The sequence below is a fragment of the Euprymna scolopes genome, chromosome 18 (genome assembly GCF_053919585.1).
Source record: "Euprymna scolopes isolate OS-2025 chromosome 18, ASM5391958v1, whole genome shotgun sequence".
NCBI classification, from domain to species: Eukaryota; Metazoa; Mollusca; class Cephalopoda; order Sepiida; family Sepiolidae; genus Euprymna; species Euprymna scolopes.
The window spans coordinates 86972567-86992323 of record NC_136499.1 but is presented as its reverse complement, the minus strand read 5'-3'; the positions used below and the strand labels follow the sequence as shown (position 1 = coordinate 86992323).

Sequence of the window (19757 nt, the reverse complement as noted above, 5' to 3'; positions counted from 1 at the left end):
GTCAATTTTTAGCCTACAGACTCGAAATTTGATATACAGAGTACTAAGATTTGGGAAATCTATGTGATCGGTTTTCAGTCAGAAATTTACTCTGTTCAACGATTTAACCTTTGAGAACTCTACCAAACTCCTCCGACAATTTTGGGTCTAAACACTTGAAATTTTAGATATAGGTTCGTTGGACATGGATCTAACTTAATAACTTGAGTTGAGCCCAAAAAAATAAATTTTTAGGGGTCATTATAGGGATCAAAGTTAAAAAAAATTGACTACATTTTTTTTTTTTTTTTTTTGCTCAACATACACCTCTAAATACACGGGCAACGCCGGGCACCCATGCTAGTATATATATATAAAAGTGAAAATGTGTGTGTGTGTGTGTGCCTTTCCCTACCAAATAACTCTGTCAATTTTCAGTCTAGATACTCGAGCTTTGACATTACGGGTATTGAGATTTGGTAAAATCTTTTTAATCGGGTTTTCAGCCAGAAATTTTGCTTTCAAGGGGGTCAAAGTTTAACGATTTGACCTTTGAAAACCCTACCAAACTCCTCCGCCAATTTTGTGTCTAAACATTTGAAATTTAAAATGGAAGTTTCTTGGACCTGGATCAAACTTTTTAATTTGATTTGAGCCCCAAAAAATAAATGTTTAAGGGGTCAAAATTGGGGTCAAAGTTAAAAAATTTTTTACCTCTGCGATCTCTACCAAATTACTCACCCAATTTCTAGTGTAAACATTTGAAATTTTATAAAAAGGGTATTTAGAAATAGGGTAAGCTTTTTAATCAATTTGGGTCGAAAATTTGAGCTGCCAAGGGGTCAAAGTTCAAAAGATTTGATCTTTGCAGTGTCTAGCAAACTACTCAGCCAATTTTGGGTCTAAACATTTGAAATTTATACATAACGGGTATTCAAACATGTGGCAAGCATTTTAATCAGTTTTGGGCGAAAATTTGACAGTTGAAAGAGTTGACCTTTACAGATTCCTCTATCAAATTCCTCTGCCAATTTTGGGTATAAAGACTTGAAATTTTAGATGTAGGTTACTTGGACATGGGTAAAACTTTTTATTTTGATTTAAGACCAAAATAATAAATGTTAAGAGGTCAAAATTGGGGTCAAAGTTTAAAAAAAAATTACCTTGAAATTCTCTATGAAATTACTCAAACAATTTTTTGTTTAAACATATGGAATCTTACATAAAGTGTATCCACACGTAAGGCAAGTTATGAACAATACAAAGGGCCCGAGCAAGCCAAGTGGACTGCTAGTATATATATATATATAAATATATATATATATATATATATATATATATATATATATGTTTTGTTATAATAAAAAGCTTCTGTATTTCTACTGAAATTGTTCTGTCAAACTCTTTATTTGGTTAAAACAAAAAAATGTACGTTGTATGCATAAATATATGTAATTTATGTTTTAAATTTGCACTTGATTCAATCCCATGGTAATTGAATTCCACTCATGTTTCTCCAAGATGTAACTTAGATGCTTAAATACAATTCTGGAAAACTCTAGAATGAAATTTGTTTTTCTTCCTAGAAGCAAATCCATTTCACTTCTACTACCACCTCCACTCACTGCCTTTCAAGATATCAGCTACTTTAGTTTCATTTGTATGACCCTGCTCAGTTTCAGTTATCTGAGAGGTATTTATCTGTGTGCATATGTATATTAATATGTATATAGTCATGAACAGAAGTTAAGGAACAGTAACAGCTTCAACATTTAATTATTTCTTTAAAAGTATTGCTAACAACATATATATTAATTACATACAAACATGGCTGCCTAATGAAGCTCCAAGTCTTAATTTCTGTAAATCATGTAGATTACAGAAAAAAATTGATCTGGATTTTGTGGATTCCTTTTTTAAGCCTTTGAGTTAGATAGAAAAAATATTCTTTATCCGACTCAAATCTGGACTCCTAGCTGATCAACTCATTAGAAGGATTCTTTTCTTGTTCAAAGAAGTTTGCCATCTTCTTCACCTTATGACATTCTACTGATAGAAAACTGAAGAGGAACATGTTACAGATTTTTACTTGAAAGATTTTTATAAATTTTAAAAATTATTTTCTCATGTAAGTAAATAAAAAGAACCAACATTTACCCCAAATGATAACATTTCTGCCTCAAAATTAGTCCTTTTAACACATTGTCTTTCATTCGTTTTACACCACACATGCAACTGCCCACTTATAGAACACAATACCATGGGGTTGCTTCCCAGTTGGTCGTTTTCAAATCTAATATAAACAAGTTCTTATTGAACCATCCTCTTAAATAAATCTTAACAATTTTCTGCATTAATGAGCATCACTAGCCAAGTTACACTTATTAAACCTTGTCCTCAAACGACCTTGGAGCCTTGGTGAGTGAGAACCACCTTATCTATAAATATAAAAGCGAAAATGTATGTATGTTTGTATGTGTGTTCGCTTTTTCTGTATGTCTACAAAAGGCTTTTTTCAGAAAAGCGGTTGGTTGCTTCACAACTTTTAAAACTTTTTATATCACATAAATCGTAATATCTCACAGTTAACAACGAAGCTCGCCTGTCTATTTAATTTGCTCGATTTCGGGAAGATAAATATTCAACATTTGTCGCTTGCCGCATGTGGGTTAGTCTTTTTCCTATAACATCTTGGGAAAATAAAAATAAAAAAAGCGTTCCGCAGTAAATGAAATACTATCCCGCAGTCAAACTTGACCTCATTAACTCATTAAAACGGGCACCTGCCAAATCCAAGTAATTAAATAAATTCAAACGTGTTTCCGTTAGCATCTCGCGGTGGGGCAATGGTTAACGTCGCACATTTTTTTTTTCACACTTTAATTTACAACTTTGCCTCAATGGTTCGGGTTCGATCCTCATGCTTACTTTTTTTTTTTTTTTTAACCCAACACCCCCCACCCCCGGAGTTTCCACACACACACCTCCAAACACCTGGGCAACGTCGGGTACCCCTCGCTAGTAATAAAAATAAAACAAAAAAACAATTAGATCCAAACAAATTGAACTTCGATTCATCCATTCATGCTTTAATTCAAATGCCAGAGCTGTTTTATTTTTGTTTGAAATTAGAGGCTTTAATCCTGCTTGGTAATAAATTGTGATAATCCTCAATGGTTTTTTTCATTCTTCTTTCATTTAATCCATGGGAAACTGATGCCTTGAAATGATTGTTCTATCATTTCATTTTGTTTTTTCTTACCATTATTTGATTCTAATATGTTGACTTATCACTAGGACTATGACAATAGAATATTCTTTTTCATAACTCGTCCATAAAGTATTTCTTTAATGACTATACTTTTATGCATAAAACTATTTATTATACTCAACACAATGATACAATAGGATTAACAATAATGAAGAGTCGAGTTATTTTAAGATGCTTTTAAAATATTTCATGCAAATTTGATGCTCAAATGACCTTCAAAAGCTTTTTAATAATAGTATTAAAATGATATTTCACTTGAATCTAGTAAATTTGGGATTTGATTCTTGCAGGGTTAGTTTTATGTGTACACGTATAAAAATGTTTGGAAAGTTTTTGCATTCATATTGTATATCTTTGTTCTTTTAACATTATCATGTCAGATTTTTTAAGTTGGACAAAAATAGCAATATTGATACTTGATTCGGACTAGCTTATATTTTGTTTTTCACCTTCCACTATGTCACAGAGAGGCAGACTTCTGGGGCCCCAGTGTCAGTCAGCATAAAACTGTAAGATTTCAGAATTGTTACAAAAAATTCAGACATCTTTATTTATTTTCATTTTGATTTTTTTCTTTTTGTTCAAAAAGTAATGTCTCCTATTTTTTATTCCACCCGATCAGAAGATATTTCAAATTACATTGTTATGATGACTGAACTTATGCATTCATGACTTGAAGTTTCATCTCTCTTTTCCAGATACTAACGGTGTGAGACTACGAAAGCAACCCCTATAATAGATGTGCATCACAAGCAGGGATGCATCATTGAATTCCTCCGTATAGAAAAAATTGAACCAATCAACGTTTACTGTTGAACATTTATGCAGCCGAAGTAGTTATATTAGAGTATATATATGTAGTTATATTAGCACAGATGCATTTGTTGATTTCAGAGTGGCAAAAGAGATGTAAGTGATGAAGTGCATTCCGGACTTTTACAACTGAGGCATCATCAAAAGAGGCTGGCAAAAGTGCATTGAGAATGGGTGGAGGGAGTTCCCATCTAGAAAAATAAATTTGGAATACGAAAGGTCACTCGTTTTAATGGTACCACTCCTGTCTTTGTAGCTCTTCAACGTTTTAGTTTTCGAGTTAAAAAATAGGGAGGCCTTACTTTTGGAACGATCCTCATAAAATTAAGAACAAATAATAGTTGAACAACTTCCGGTGTGAAAAAGTCTTCTCTTATAAGAAAGATATGACCATTAACCGTGTTCTTTCTAAACTGTGTGTGTGTATGGGGGGGATGTCTAAGTTTTTGATTCATTATTTTTGTTATTTCAATATAATTCAAAATAGAACGTAGCAACGAATATATCATTTATTATTGAATCTTCTTTTAGTTATAACTCGATTTCTAAACTATGCACACACGTGATGGTGTTGGTCAGCATAAAATGGCAAAACGTTTATGAAAACTTGAAACATTTTTATTTACTTAAAAGAATGCCAACGAATAATTCTTTTCAAAAATGATAGTTAAACATTATTAAAAAAATTTTTTAGCATTTAAAATAAACATTATTAATAAATAGACTAATATTCATTCTGTACATTTGTCTCTTTTTAAACAGAATTTTGTGATTCCTACGCAACTAAAAACCATTTTGGTAAACTAAAACAAAATCCAGTCGGGTCAGCTAGTAATATAATAAAAATAAAATGAAGTTGGTCTTTTCTTAGTTTGTCATCAATAGCTTTTGTCTTACAAAATCAGTTTAATTCTAACTAGCCAATCTATTCCAACAATTCTCAGCCTCTGTATTTAAAAATTGAAATTTTAATGGATTTTATTGCTTACATGCTATATCCTGTCCCACATTTCCTTTAGTATTGGAAAAATCCACATATAAACTAGTAATTTCTATTGGCTAATCATTTATATTCAACAGATACAAAATTGCAAATGGCCTTGAAAGTAGAATCTCTACTATAACTACTTTTTCACATATTCTGCTTTATTTACATTAAGAATTTCTTTCTATAATTACTTCCTTATTTAGTAAATAGATTTTTTTTTTTTTGCCAGCTTTTCATACACTGGCAGTTGAAATATACACATTTTCTTTATCTGATGACTAAAAAGTGCAATTTACTTTTGCACATAGCTTAAAAAATTTGGAATAATAAACTAACGAGAAGTTATGAATCAATATTTTATTATCAAAAAGAAAATTACTTTTAAGATAAAACTTTTCTGCATATGAATGTAGGAATCGAGTAAACAAGATAGATTTTCAAATAAAGATGTGAAACACACGTTTATTTTTGTATTCATTATTTTATTTATTTATAAATATGTTGTGGGGGGAATCACCCTCCAAATGGACTGTTCTATCCATTATATAAACCATAGACCTTTTGATCCCAGGTAGGGGGGGTTGTGGGGGGAATCACCCTCCAAATGGACTGTTCTATCCATTATATAAACCATAGACCTTTTGATCCCAGGTAGGGGGGGTTGTGGGGGGAATCACCCTCCAAATGGACTGTTCTATCCATTATATAAACCATAGACCTTTTGATCCCAGGTAGGGGGGGTTGTGGGGGGAATCACCCTCCAAATGGACTGTTCTATCCATTATATAAACCATAGACCTTTTAATCCCAGGTGTGAATTAAACATCAGAGCGACCCTCGCCTGCTCGGTGACGTTTACTACTCTTTTCAGTTGTAACCTTTTTACGTTGTTGTTCCAGTAATACATTGTTTAAACTCTATTCCGTTGTTCTGTTTTCTTTGTGGCTTATTGCAAGCCATAACACTGGCGAAATTGAATTCGGAGAACGTACTCACGTTTAAAAAACTAAACACGACATTGGATTCAAGGAGCATACTAAAATCGAAACCAGTAACAACATTGAAAAAAAAAATACTCGCGTCGAAATAGTATTCTAAAAATACTAACGACGTCAGACTCAAATGTTATCAAGCGTAAGGAAGTGTCTAACATAACACTTGCAACTGAAAGGTTCACGGAAACTAAAAACAAAAACGCAGATCATTACAGAAAAAAAAAAGAGTTGAAAAGAAAAAAGTTTGTCACGACTTTCAAAGATAGCGCTGTACTTTTGTAAAAAGAAAAAGGTTCATCGCGACTTAGAAAGGTAAATTTTTATACTTTTGGAAAAAGAATTTGTCACTTGTGGTTTTTGCTGCTAAAATCGGGCGTTATTTTTTTTTTTCTCTGGAGAAAAATATACACTTGATTTTTTTTTTTCTGTAGACAATGAACGTTTTATATATTTGTTTTTTTTTCTGTTCGTTTTATTGTCTGGAGGAAGAAATAAGGAATAAAGCGGTTTTGTAAAATTCAGCGAACGTTTTGAAATTGCTAATACTGACAAAGCAAAATGGATGAATTGAAAGTAGCGTTGGAACATTTGACCAAGTTGCATACTGATGTTGCAAAGCGTCAGTCACAATCCGAAAAACACTGGACTGAACGTCAAATATGATTTGAGGAACAGCAAAGGGAAATTGCAAAAACAGTTAGCAGAATGTCAATTACGAATCGAGGAACAGCAAAAGGAAGTTCAAAAACAGTTAGCCGAATGTCAATTATGAACAGAGGAATTGCTTACAAAAATTGTTAAGAATAATGCGAATGCGGAAAGCAATTCAGCATTTTTTCAGAATACAATATAGATCGCGATAGACAATTTTAAATACGAGGAAGAGGAAAAATCATTTGCAGCGTATTTTCGGCGTTATGAAGATTTTTTTTAATATTGATTGCAGCAACTGGTCTGATCAAAAGAAAACCAGACTTCTACGAAAATTGGAAATGGTTGAGCATGATAAATTCGTGGATTACATTTTGCCTCGGAAAACAGCAGATTTGTCATTCAATGAGACGGTAAATTTGTTAACAGAAGTTTTCTCACCAAAAACGTCTCTTTTCCATAAGCGTCGGAGATGTTTGAATGTGGTAAAAGACGATAATGACGATTTTGCCACCTACGCAGCTGTAGTGAACAAACACTGTGATGACTTTAAGTTGTCTGAACTAACAGCAGACAATTTTAAATGTCTTGTGTTTGCGCAAGGGTTAATCTCGGGAAAAGATGCGGAAATCAGGCGCAGAGTCCTTACAAAATTAGAAAATGAACTGAACTTAACACTTCAAAAATTGACTGAGGATTGTCAAAAAGTAGAAATTATAAAAAAGATGCAAGAAATATCGAAGCAGGCATCGCGAATATAAAAAAAGTAACTAAGAAAAAAACCATCAAAATGGCACACAGACACTAACGACCAAAACTTAGAAAAACTAAAAGCACCGAGCGCTTGTTTCAAATGTGGTGGAATACATTGAGTAAGGGATTGTCCATTTTAACAAAAAGATGCCATTTATGCAATAAGATCGGTCATAAAAGTTTGCACTGTAGGAAAACTCAGAATAGAAGCCGTGTACGTCAAACCAGAACTAAGGACGTCGTAAATGAAAATCTACACAAATATGTAACGCTTAACATTTTCAGCAAGGTTATTAAATTCCAATTAGACAGTGGATCGGATCTTTCAATAATAAATCTCAAAACGTGGAAAATATTACGAAAGCTGACTATGTTAAAAACTAACAGAATGGCGATGGTCGTTAATGGTACAAAAATTCATTTTGAAGGTGAATTAATTACAAATGTCACTTTACGGGGGGAAAACAAAAAACTAAGATTGTATGTGCTAAAAGATAGTGAGAACAAAATAAATCAGATTAGACATCAAATCAAAATAAGACAGATTAGAAAGCATCGGTATACTGGCTCAAATTGAATACGTAAAGTTTACGTAAAGAAAAGGTCCGGGGAAATTCGTGTTTGCGCCGGCTTCGCGACCGGACTCAACAGGTCCTTAGAAGATTTTCACTATCCATTACCTAGTCCAGAAGAAGTGTTCATTAAATTAAATGGCGGCAAGTTTTTTCTAAGATCGATCTAAGCAACGCTTACCTACAGATTCCAATAAACGACAAAAGCGCTAACTTCCTCTGTATTAACACTCATTGGGGTTTGTACAGATACGAAAGACTCGTGTTTGGTATCAAGGTGGCACTCGCAATATTCCAGCAAGTAATGGATACTATGCTGTCCGGCTTGGACGCCGCAATCGCATATCTTGATGACATTATCATAGCGAGCAAAAGCAGGGAGGGACATGAAAAACATATCACAAGTATTCAGTCGAATACAAGATTATGGATTTAAGATCAAAGCAGATAAATGCGAGTTCTTTTTACAAACAATTAAATACCTGGGTCAAATAATCGATAAAGATAGCAGACGCCCAGACCCAGATAGGGTGACTGCTATTAAAGAAATGCCGACACCAGTAAACATAACTCAATTGCAGAGTTTTTTAGGTTTGGCAAATTATTACCAGGGATTCATCCTAAATATGCACAAATTGCGTGCACCACTTAATGAATTGCTGAAAAAAGATAAGGCTTGGGAGTGGACAGAAGATTGCCAGACATTATTCCAAGAAATAAAAAGAATCCTGACTTCAAAACTTTTCCTAGCGCATTTCAACCCGCAGTGTAACATACTAGTAGCTAGCGACACTAGTCAACATGGCGTCGGGGCGTGCATGCTACATTGAATGCTGGATGGCTCGAAACAGTCTATTGCTTTCGCATCACGGACTCTTTTGCCAGTGGAAAAGAATTATTCTCAGATCGAGAAAGAGGCCCTAAGAATTATATTTGCAGTTTCAAAATTCCACCGGTTCTTGTACAGAAGACATTTTTTTCTACAAACCGACCATAAGCCGTTGATATCCATTTTTGGATCAAAAAAAGAACTTTCAACATTCACTGCGAACCGATTATTAAGATGGGGAATTATTCTGCTGAACTATAATTTTACAATTAAATTTCTCCCCCCAAAACAACTAGTCCATGCAGACGGTCTATCGAGACTGATTCCGGCCAAAATAGAACCTCTTGAAGATTCAGTAATCGCAGCACTACGTATTAATAGTGATGTAAAAACCATGATAAACAATATTATCCGTGAACTGCCGGTCACACATCAGGAAATTCCGTTCTGTTTTCTTTGTGGCTTATTGCAAGCCATAACAAAAAAGTATTTCATGGAATAACATAAAAAATATTAAGTATTCTTTTTGAATGAATGAATGTTTATTCATTTTCATGAAATAGTCAATAGGGACCTCCATTGTTTGCCATAGAATTGATGATGTTAGAATTTTGTGTGTACTTTAAAATGCTGTTTATAGGCATTGTTTATTTACAGATAGATCGAAAGTGTAAAATATGAATAATACAAGTAACATTTAATAATTGTAAAAAAAATAAATGAAATGTTTACTCAAATTTCCATGTTTAAAATTGAATATTTCAGAAGAATGGAATTTAAATTATTTTAATGTTTTAAAAATTAATTATTTTCAAGAATGTCTTTTTTTTTCATTGTAATTCAACTGATTATAGTATATATTCATAAGTTTTTTGTGTCAAAACGTAAGAATATTGAATTTATTTACATTTTTCATGGTAAACATAAATAAGTATAACCTTAGCAAATATAATGTTAAAATGTTGAAGGATTGGAATATACTTTGTTCAGATTGCATGAAAAAAATATGGGTGTTATCAGATGCAAAAAAAAATTCCCCCAATATATTTTTCGAAAACTGCATTTTACATATAAATTTATCTAAAATTCAATAAGTACAAAAAATTTCATGAAAATCTGACGATTATTTGATTTTTGGTGGATTTATAAAACACATGCGAAAATCTGGTGATTATTTGAGTTTCAGTGGATTTATAAAACACATGCGCATTAAAGTGGCCACTACATAAGAACATTGTTTTAAGGAATCCATAATGTAAACACAATCTTAGTCTCACATTTTTTATTATTAGCAATTTATTTTAAGTTTTTTTTTTTTTTTTTTTTTTTGAATCATACAAAAGTTATAATTCTATGGTGTGCTTGTGGTTAGTAATTTAAAAAATGAAGCTCCCCACCCCATAAAATAAATTTTGAAAACCGGAAATAATACTTGCCCCTACCTATATGTGTAATAGAAATGCTTAAAAATAAAAATGATGACACACAAATTTTCCATTAAAAAATTAGACACCCCCTCTCACACACACATAAAAGCAATAAAAAATGTTAAGGAAGCAGTATTGGACAATGCTGAAACCATGGGTTGTTTATTTTTCATACTGTTTTTGTGAAGAAAAAAATAATTCTAAATTATGGTAATTGTATGAAAAAAAAAATGGTGATATGCATTGGGAACATTTGGGCTCTGATGGTGCCTGGGGAATGGGGCAACGGGGAAAAGGACTAAGTTGGCAAGGTAAGAAATATTGAGCAATTATGCAATAAATATTGATTGAAAATAGATTTTAGAACCATTCTTGCTGTGATATAGTTTTAAATAGTTGTTTCTAAAAAAGTCAATTTATTTGTTAAAATTTGGAAAATTTAACTACAATTCAGCTTTGTTGGTGACCATGATGTTGCCCAAAATAGTATTAACTAATACTATTTTCTTTCAAATACATTGTTGTAACACTTTTTATCTAAAACTTTCTGATTTGTAAGGAATAATCAATAATCAAATAAGCGCATTAAATAGTTTAAAACAAATATAAAGGCGAGAGAGTCCAATTTTTCCTTGGAATACTGAGTAGTTATTATTATTGGAATACTTAGAAGTTATTATTATTGGAATACTGAGTAGTTATTATTATTGGAATACTGAGTAGTTATTATTATTGGAATACTGAGTAGTTATCATTATTGGAATACTGAGTAGTTATCATTATTGGAATAATGAGTAGTTATCATTATTGGAATAATGAGTAGTTATCATTATTGGAATAATGAGTAATTATTATTGGAATACTGAGTAGTTATTATTATTGGAATACTGAGTAGTTATTATTATTGGAATACTGAGTAGTTATTATTATTGGAATACTGAGTAGTTATTATTAGTGGAATACTGATTAGTTATTATTATTGGAACACTGATTAGTTATTATTATTGGAATACTGATTAGTTATTATTATTGGAATACTGATTAGTTATTATTATTGGAATACTGATTAGTTATTATTATTGGAATACTGATTAGTTATTATTATTGGAATACTGATTAGTTATTATTGGAATACTGAGTAGTTATTATTGGAATAATGAGTAGTTATTATTATTATTGGAATACTGAGTAGTTATCATTATTGGCATACTGAGTAGTTATTATTGGAATACTGAGTAGTTATTATTATTATTGGAATACTGAGTAGTTATTATTATTGGAATACTGAGTATTTATTATTGGAATACTGAGTATTTGTTCTTATTTGAATACTGAGTATTTGTTATTATTGGAATACTGAGTAGTTATTGTTATTGGAATACTGAGTAGCTATTGTTGTTGGAATACTGAGTAGTTATTGATATTGGAATACTGAGTAGTTATTAGTATCGGAATACTGAGCAGTTATTATTATTGGAATACTGGTTAGTTATTGTTATTGGAATACTGAGTAGTTATTGTTATTGGAATACTGAGTAGTTATTGTTATTGGAATACTGAGTAGTTATTGTTATTGGAATACTGAGTAGTTATTGTTATTGGAATACTGAGTAGTTATTGTTATTTGGAATACTGAGTAGTTATTATTATTGGAATACTGAGTAGTTATTATTATTGGAATACTGAGTAGTTATTATTATCGGAATACTGAGTAGTTATTAGTATCGGAATACTGAGTAGTTATTGTTATCGGAATACTGAGTAGTTATTGTTATCGGAATACTGAGTAGTTATTGTTATCGGAATACTGAGTAGTTATTGTTATCGGAATACTGAGTAGTTATTATTAGTGGAATACTGAGTAGTTATTATTATTATTGGAATAATGAGTAGTTATTATTATTATTGGAATAATGAGTAGTTATTATTATTGGAATAATGAGTAGTTATTATTATTGGAATAATGAGTAGTTATTATTGGAATAATGAGTAGTTATTATTTCAATTTGATTAAATGTTTTTCTTTCCTCATGCCACATGTATCTACACAGTTTAAAATTATAATCCAAAAGGTCTACTTCTACAGAACTTGAACCAGAATTTTATTTTAAACCCCAACTGTAGCCGAATCGTTAGTTAAGTTTAATTTTAGAAAAGTTGATCTAGTTAGGTTCAAATTCTGTAGAAGCATCTCCCTCCCTTTTTCTGTTAAAAATTATATTGTTTAATGCTTCAAAAGAATTATCAGTAAAAATAACAAAGTGTAAGATAGAAAGTGTTCCAACAATTCATTTAAAAGTTTGAAAATAAAGTTTTCATTTGGTTCGAAGCAATACCAAGGGACCATAAAAAAGATATACTATATGCATTTAACTGGTCAAGTGAGAAGAGGAAAACTAATACTCTTTAACATCTTTACTAACTCAACGTTTGAGACGTAAAGGAAAACTTTAATAGAACATTCAAATATCTCTGTATCTCTTATAGAGATCAAGTGTTAATTTCTAGGAAGGCGATCCCTTGATTTTTGAAAACTTCAACTGAAGTAAAATGAGACAGAGAAACCAGACACACACACATGTATGTGCGTATATTGAAAACTTGGAGAAGGATGGGGTTTCCAAAGATTATCGGTCCTGGATATGGCCTAAAACTATATCCGATGGTGAGGCCCCACCTTGCGGGCCTTGGGGAGTGTGGAGCCACCCTTTAATTGCCATTGCTCCCAGGTCCACTCTGACCCGGAGTGGTAGTACCTGTTAGGGTCCCAACTATGGGTTAAATAGAATCCGACTTAAAAAACAAATACACTCCATTAAAAATCGTTCCTCAAAATAACTAGATTCGGCATTAAATAACCTGAAAAAGGTTGATATGCCGTAAAACAAAAACAACCAACCAACCAAAGATTATCTGATGAAATATCCTAAATCAAAAGAAATTGGGATTTACCTTGCTTCTAAAATTGACCAAACCACTCGATAGGAAAAAAAGAAAGTTACATATTTATTTTATTTTTTTCACCTCATTTGTGTACTTGTGATTTTCCATTAATACAGCCACATATATAAACACTTTTTCAAAGATTTTTTTGAATGAAGTAGTATGTTATATAGAAAGAAAAAGGTCTGAAAAGTAAAAGTTAAGATTATGAATTTGTTGTTCCTATTTTTCTTGTTTGTTTTACTTTCCTGTTCTCAAAAATCAAATATTCATGGAATTTGTTACAAGTTGATTGTTTTATGTATTTTCTGTCCGGTTTTACTTAAGTGACCTTTTTTCTCTCTCTCTCTCTCTCTCTCTCTCTCTCTCTCTCTTTCCCACCCACACAATCTGGATTTGTGTTTGTTTCTCTTGTTGTGTTTAACTTCTCTAACGCTGAAGGTTTCATTTACTTTGCTTTCTACAATGGCAAACTTAGGTTGCTTCTTAATGCAGAGAATCCAGTTCATCAAAAAGGTGTTATCCAGAAGTAGAACAAAAATCATCTTAGCACCAAACAATATCCTTTCACTTCTGAAAAGAGGAGAGAATGCCTAGGAAGAAACTCAAATGTATTTCCTATAAAGCAGTTTTTAACATAAGTTTCTTCATTTTCCTTTATTTTCAGAATATTTTCTTACTAGCAGGGAGACCCTATGTTGTCTGGGATTGAATGAGGATCAACAAAAGTTCCACCCTCCCATACTTTTCATTTCATCGAAATTGATGAAATCGTTTTTTTTTTTAATTTTTTTATTTTTATTTATTTTTTTTTATCAAATCGCCTTAGTAGCATTACAAGCGTATGCTGTATTTTCGTGGACATTGGCAATATTACATACCTAATGTGCTTCAACAAGTCATATCTTTTTTATTCATGGGTCGATTTTTAAAAGAATTACATTACTGGAAAGAGAATAAAATAAGCACTTCAATAATGTTAATTTAGTTTTCTTTTATGCGTTGAGTATTTTATGCTCCAAGTTAAAAATGAAAAAAAATGATAACAAAATGGGAAACAGTTTTTTCAATATTTACATTTTATACATTACGTTTGGATACATATGCGCGGGGTTAAATTTGATTGGATATGGCTGAAATTTTACAGGCTATACAAACATAGAAATCAATCTCTACTGGTGTTTGATTTTTTTTTTATGATCACAGAAAACAAAGTTAAAGTTACGACCGAGCAAAGTTGACGAAGAATATTTCAAAATTGATAAGATAAATCAGCATATATCATCCCTTTTCATATAGATAATAGTTTCAGAATTATTTTCATGTATAATATGCAAATATTTGATAATTATTAATTGCACGGAATCTTCTTTAAAATGTTATCTTTTATAGAAATCAAATCCGCTTACAGAAAAACGGTCGCTAAGCGCGTCTTGCGCTGAGCTTTCTTAAAGTATTCTCTTAAAAATAGAAAACTGTCTTACTAGACTAGTCATTTTTTATTCTGAGTTTGTCAATTAAAAAAATTATTTTCAAGTTTTTCAAATTTGATTTCCAAACAATACTATTTTGTTGTTTTTAACGCTTTTAGTACACGTGGATTAAAAGCGTTAAAAAACAACAAAATGTGTTTAACTTTTATTTGTACTTAAGGTAGAACCGTGTTTTTTAGTAAAAAAAAAAAAAGTAAAAACAAATATATAACAAATAAAAGGTATTTGTGCACTTATGCTACCATGCAAGAAATAATAACGTTATTATTCAAAAACACATTCTTAACATGGGGAAGGAAGGGTGTTTTTTGTTAACTATTCTGTACTTTCACCTTACAAGTAAATAAAAAAGATATTGTGAAACTTGAATTTATTTTTAACTCATTGTCAAGACCATTTTTTCGAATCTGTAAAACAAACTAGTTTTTTTTAACTAAGAATATCTAAATAATAATAATAAAAACAATAATAATAATTAGGCGGTTCGATAAAGAATTTCATTGTAATGCATTTTGTAAATTTTTACCTGGTTTCCACCTTAACATTTTTTTTTAAAATGACTACCTTTAAAGTTTTTTGGGTATGCTGAAAACGAATATCGCATTTAAATTTTCTGCAAATAAGTAGCTTTCCGGATATTAAGCAATGCCATTTCTTACGTTATTGCTGTTGGCTGGTGGCAAACAACCCCGAGAAACTTTAGTTTCTCGGGGTTGTTTGCGTGTTTGCGCATACCAAGATGACCACCAGCGATAACATAAGAAATGACATTGCTTAATATCCGGAAAACTACTTATTTACAGAAAATTTAAATGCGATATTCGTTTTCAGCATACCCTAAACCCATAGAAGTAACCATTTTGAATGTTAAGGTGGAAACAAGGTAAAAAAAAAAATTACCGTTTTATTTCTTTGTTTACATAATTGAATTTTCAGTAAAACAGAATAGAAATGACAAAAATTACCATCAACTGGTGAATATATAGTTGTTGCCTATCAGGATTCCTGGTATCCTGGTACTGTGAAAGCTACATCAAGGATTCATGTAGAGTATGATTTATGGTTGCATTTCAAAAAATAGAGGTATACAAAATTGAAAATTGGACTGGTCCCAAAATGCATAAGTTCTGGTCGACTATGGGAATTTCCATCTTTTACAGAAATCTAAAATCTATATGAAAAATTTTCTTTGATTTATTTCTGAGATTAATTCATATCTACTCAATTTTTTTTTTTATTTGAGGGGAGTAGTAAATACCGACCATGAATGCTCTTTAGGCATTCAATGGCTACACCCAAGATTAAGCTCTCCTTTGGTGAGGAGGCAGAAAAATGTCTATTCTCAATAAAGCTATATTTAAATACCACTATAATATTTAGTTTTGTTCATGAATAGACACCCACTGTATGATACCATGTGCCAGTTTTAAAAAATTGAAATTTGTACATCTGAATTTATAATTCATGGCTTATGGTAAAGAGATACATTAGATTTGACTGCATAATCAGAAAGAGCAGACAATTTTACATAAGAGAATAGCTTGAAAAATAAATAAATGGTGGCAAAATTACCGAATTTCATGAAATGTTGAGGTCTGTAATTTAATCCACTTTTTCTAAAGAAAAACGTCCACGGAAAAGTCTCAATTTTGGCACTTAAAATTCTCATAACTTTTGAACTACTGATGGTATTTGTATAATTCAAACGATTTTAAGCATCTTTTACATAGCTCTTTTCATGCAAGTTGATAAAATAACAATTATTTAAAAAGAAAAAAAATCAACTTGTAATGCTACTATTAGGATCCCTCTCCTGCAGTGTACTGGGAGGAAGTTTCACATGCCTCTCTGCAGTGACTTAGTCCACACTACATTGTAGTGTACATTGCACTGTAGAGAATCTACTGTTCATTTTATAAAATTGTCTGTGAATAATGGCTTCACTTAAAGTTTAGAATACAAAAGTCAAGTAACATGATTCAGTTGTGCTCTAAACAGAAACATTCATTTTGAATGCGCCCCTGTCTTCTCAAAGAACTAACTGTATGAAATTATGTTTACATAATCACTTGAATTACAATTAAACGTACAAAAGTTAAGTATCATAGTTCAATTGTCTCCTATTAAAAAAACGTTCATTTTTGAATGTGCCCCTGTCATATAAAAGAATCTACAGTTGACTTTATAAGCTGGGTTTTTCTGCTTGTGTGGTGATAAAACTTCTCCAATGCACTTGTAATGTTAGGTTGCATAAAAGCGGTCAAAATCGAACTTCCTTCTTTAATTGAATCTTTTAGATTATTGACTTTCGATACTTATCTGATGCATTCCGATACAAAACCTATGTAAGAACACTCCCAGACACATCAAGTACCTTCATGTGAAATTTTAAAAAACTCGGCCCAGCCATTTTGGAGTCTATAGGAAACGAACTTACACACACAATGTTCCTTTTATAAAGATAGATAGATACATCTATACATTTCTCTCTCTCTCATATTAAATTATCAAACACAACTTTTTCAAATAAAAATATCCCCAGTAATACAATAGTGCGATTAATTTTATATCAATGAATTTTACAGCAATATATATATATATATATATATATATATATATAGGTAATATGGACTCAGTATTTGGAGTAAAAGTATACTTTTATCCTTGGAAAATATATATAGGTTCAGTCTTCAACAGCACTTCTTCTGAGTTGACAGTAATAAGAAGAAACCCAAAGGAACTAGAAACAATGCTATAATAAATAGAAAGACAGGTACTATTTCAGAGCTTTCCTTGTAGACTACTAAGACTTGAGAGACCAGTCTACCCTATTAGTCTTATTAAATCCAATAACTGGAAAGAAGATCGATACATACTTTTCTCTTATTTTGTTGAATTTTACTTCAGTAAGTTTGAAGAGATATAGGGGTTCCCTATCAAGACTAAAATGTCAGTCACTGCAGGGAGGCATGCAAAACTTCCTCCCGGTACACTGCAGGACGGGGATCCTATGATTTCATTTTGATTTAAATTTATATCCAATGACTGCTATTTTTATTTTGCTACAGCTTCGTTTCAAGGGATTGTTTTTAAGTACTGCGTCCTCGATATATTTAATTGGGCAAATACACAAAAACATATCAACACAATGTAAATACAATTTTGTATAAAAAAATAGGGATCAAATGTGATTCAAGTCCCGTTTGATTGTTTGAATCAGAAAAAAGTGAGTTTGTAAAACCAGTTAAATCTAAACAAAAATTAAGTCAAAAGCCCAAATTGATCGTTTTTTTACTGTATCTTTCTCCTCTCTCTTTCTCTCTTTATAGATGAAATAATGTTCTTATTCAAGATTATATTTTGTTTAGTTTATGATAAATTATTCCAATTGATTGACTCTGACTTCTTTTGGTGTTTAGTTTGGGATTCTAGCCTTTCTTGCCACAATTAGGATTTGTAGATTGTAGATGTTTCAATAAAATTGAATTTGTTATAATTACAGAATTCTTCATTTTCTGCAATGAGTTCTAAAGAGCATCTCCAGAAGGAATTGGTGCTGAGTCAGCGAAAGATCAAAGATGCGGAAGAGAAAAAGACAAAGTTAAAGAAGCTTGTCCAAGAATTGGATAATCATTATCAGACTTCCAAGGGAAGTGTGATGCGTTATAACAAACTAAAGACAATTGTAAAAGAGTTTACATCTGAGAACACAATGAAATTGCTTCAGGAATGTATCAAGCGAAAGCCAGCTGTAAATGGCAAATCGAACAGCCTTACAGGAAATCTTTTACAGCGATGTGCAGAGTTTGCAGGGAAAGCTGCTGAAGTTGCTGAGAAGAACACGGATATAACAGACGTCCATATCATACCTCCTGGTAAGCAGAACATTTTGAAAATATTTTATTCAAAAAATTGAAAAAATTAAATTTAATCAGCAAAAAAAATGATTTACTTTCGCATGGAACTGTTATTGTGGCAACGTTTTTGATCTTTGTCTACGACTTACTGACATTAATGGATGGTGCAACATCTCATTTTAACTGTGACGATTTGACTGTATTCCTAAAGTCTTAGGCCAGTGGAACACAAATTTCTGTGTCACACCCAAACCCTTACATACCATATACCTTACATACCGTCGATATACTGACAGTCACTGCTTGTTTTTGTGTCTGAGTGGGTGGGAGACTGGGGCATGGTGTTCAACCTTGCAAAAACAATTGTGTTATTGTTCTCTAGATATCTCTCTCCTGTCCTTGTCCATAGGATTTGGTTCCAAGACCCATTTGTGCCATTCTCAAAACGTCATAACTATTGGGTAATAATATCTAGCAATGTCAGGTTTGACCACCATTTGTCTTAGGTATCCAAAAGAGTTAAGGAGCTTTACGTGTTGTGTATCCTGAGCTACCAAATTTCTCATAAATGGCATTTGCTGACTAGGCTTTAGAAGGCAATGATTCCTCCTTACTTAGAATACAGGTCCCTAGTGTTCGTCAGAGTTAGTAAGGTGTTCTCCGATTCTCTTGAGCATCTATATTGTCATGCCATATATATCTATACCACATATTCCCTGCTGCGACTCTGTTCCCTCTGAAGTATACGATTTGCTTGGATTAGATCTGCTGTCTACTTGCTGAAATGTAACAATCTTCTATTGCCTACAGACTATTTCATGGTTCTTGCCCCACCGCAATGCTTAAATACCACCCTATGCTGCAACTGAACAGACCAAACTTGCGATGGTATACATTCACATTAGACACTCCGCATAATCACATCGGTGTTTGCTCAGAGATGTACTGGCAATCTCCTTTTGTACTGTGTTCTGTAGTCTTGACCGTGCTGCCTCAGAATTGTGAATGAACATCTATCACTCACTCGGAGTTCAGTGTTGGCCTCCTATCATGATGTTCCTAAATTTTATGCATTCCCTAATTAGCTTGATAGCCTCTGTGTATTGCTAATATTTTTTATGACTATGGTTTAATATTTTTTATGACTATGGTTTAATATTTTTTATGACTATGGTTTAATATTTTT

At 31.9% G+C, this 19757-nt stretch overlaps 1 protein-coding gene across 6 annotated transcripts in view; it reads left to right on the top strand.

Annotated features, from left to right (window-relative positions):
* LOC145297679 (uncharacterized) overlaps positions 1-19757 on the top strand; it is a 78729-nt gene that overhangs the window by 47827 nt on the left and 11145 nt on the right. For 5 of the 6 annotated variants that reach the window (XM_080143866.1, XM_080143867.1, XM_080143868.1 and 2 more), the window contains exon 2: positions 18217-18589. In XM_080143866.1, coding sequence (XP_079999992.1) covers positions 18217-18589 — 373 coding nt within the window. Of the gene's footprint in view, positions 1-13654; positions 13833-18216; positions 18590-19757 lie in introns of those variants that run through there. The other variant, XM_080143869.1, reaches the window with a different exon arrangement.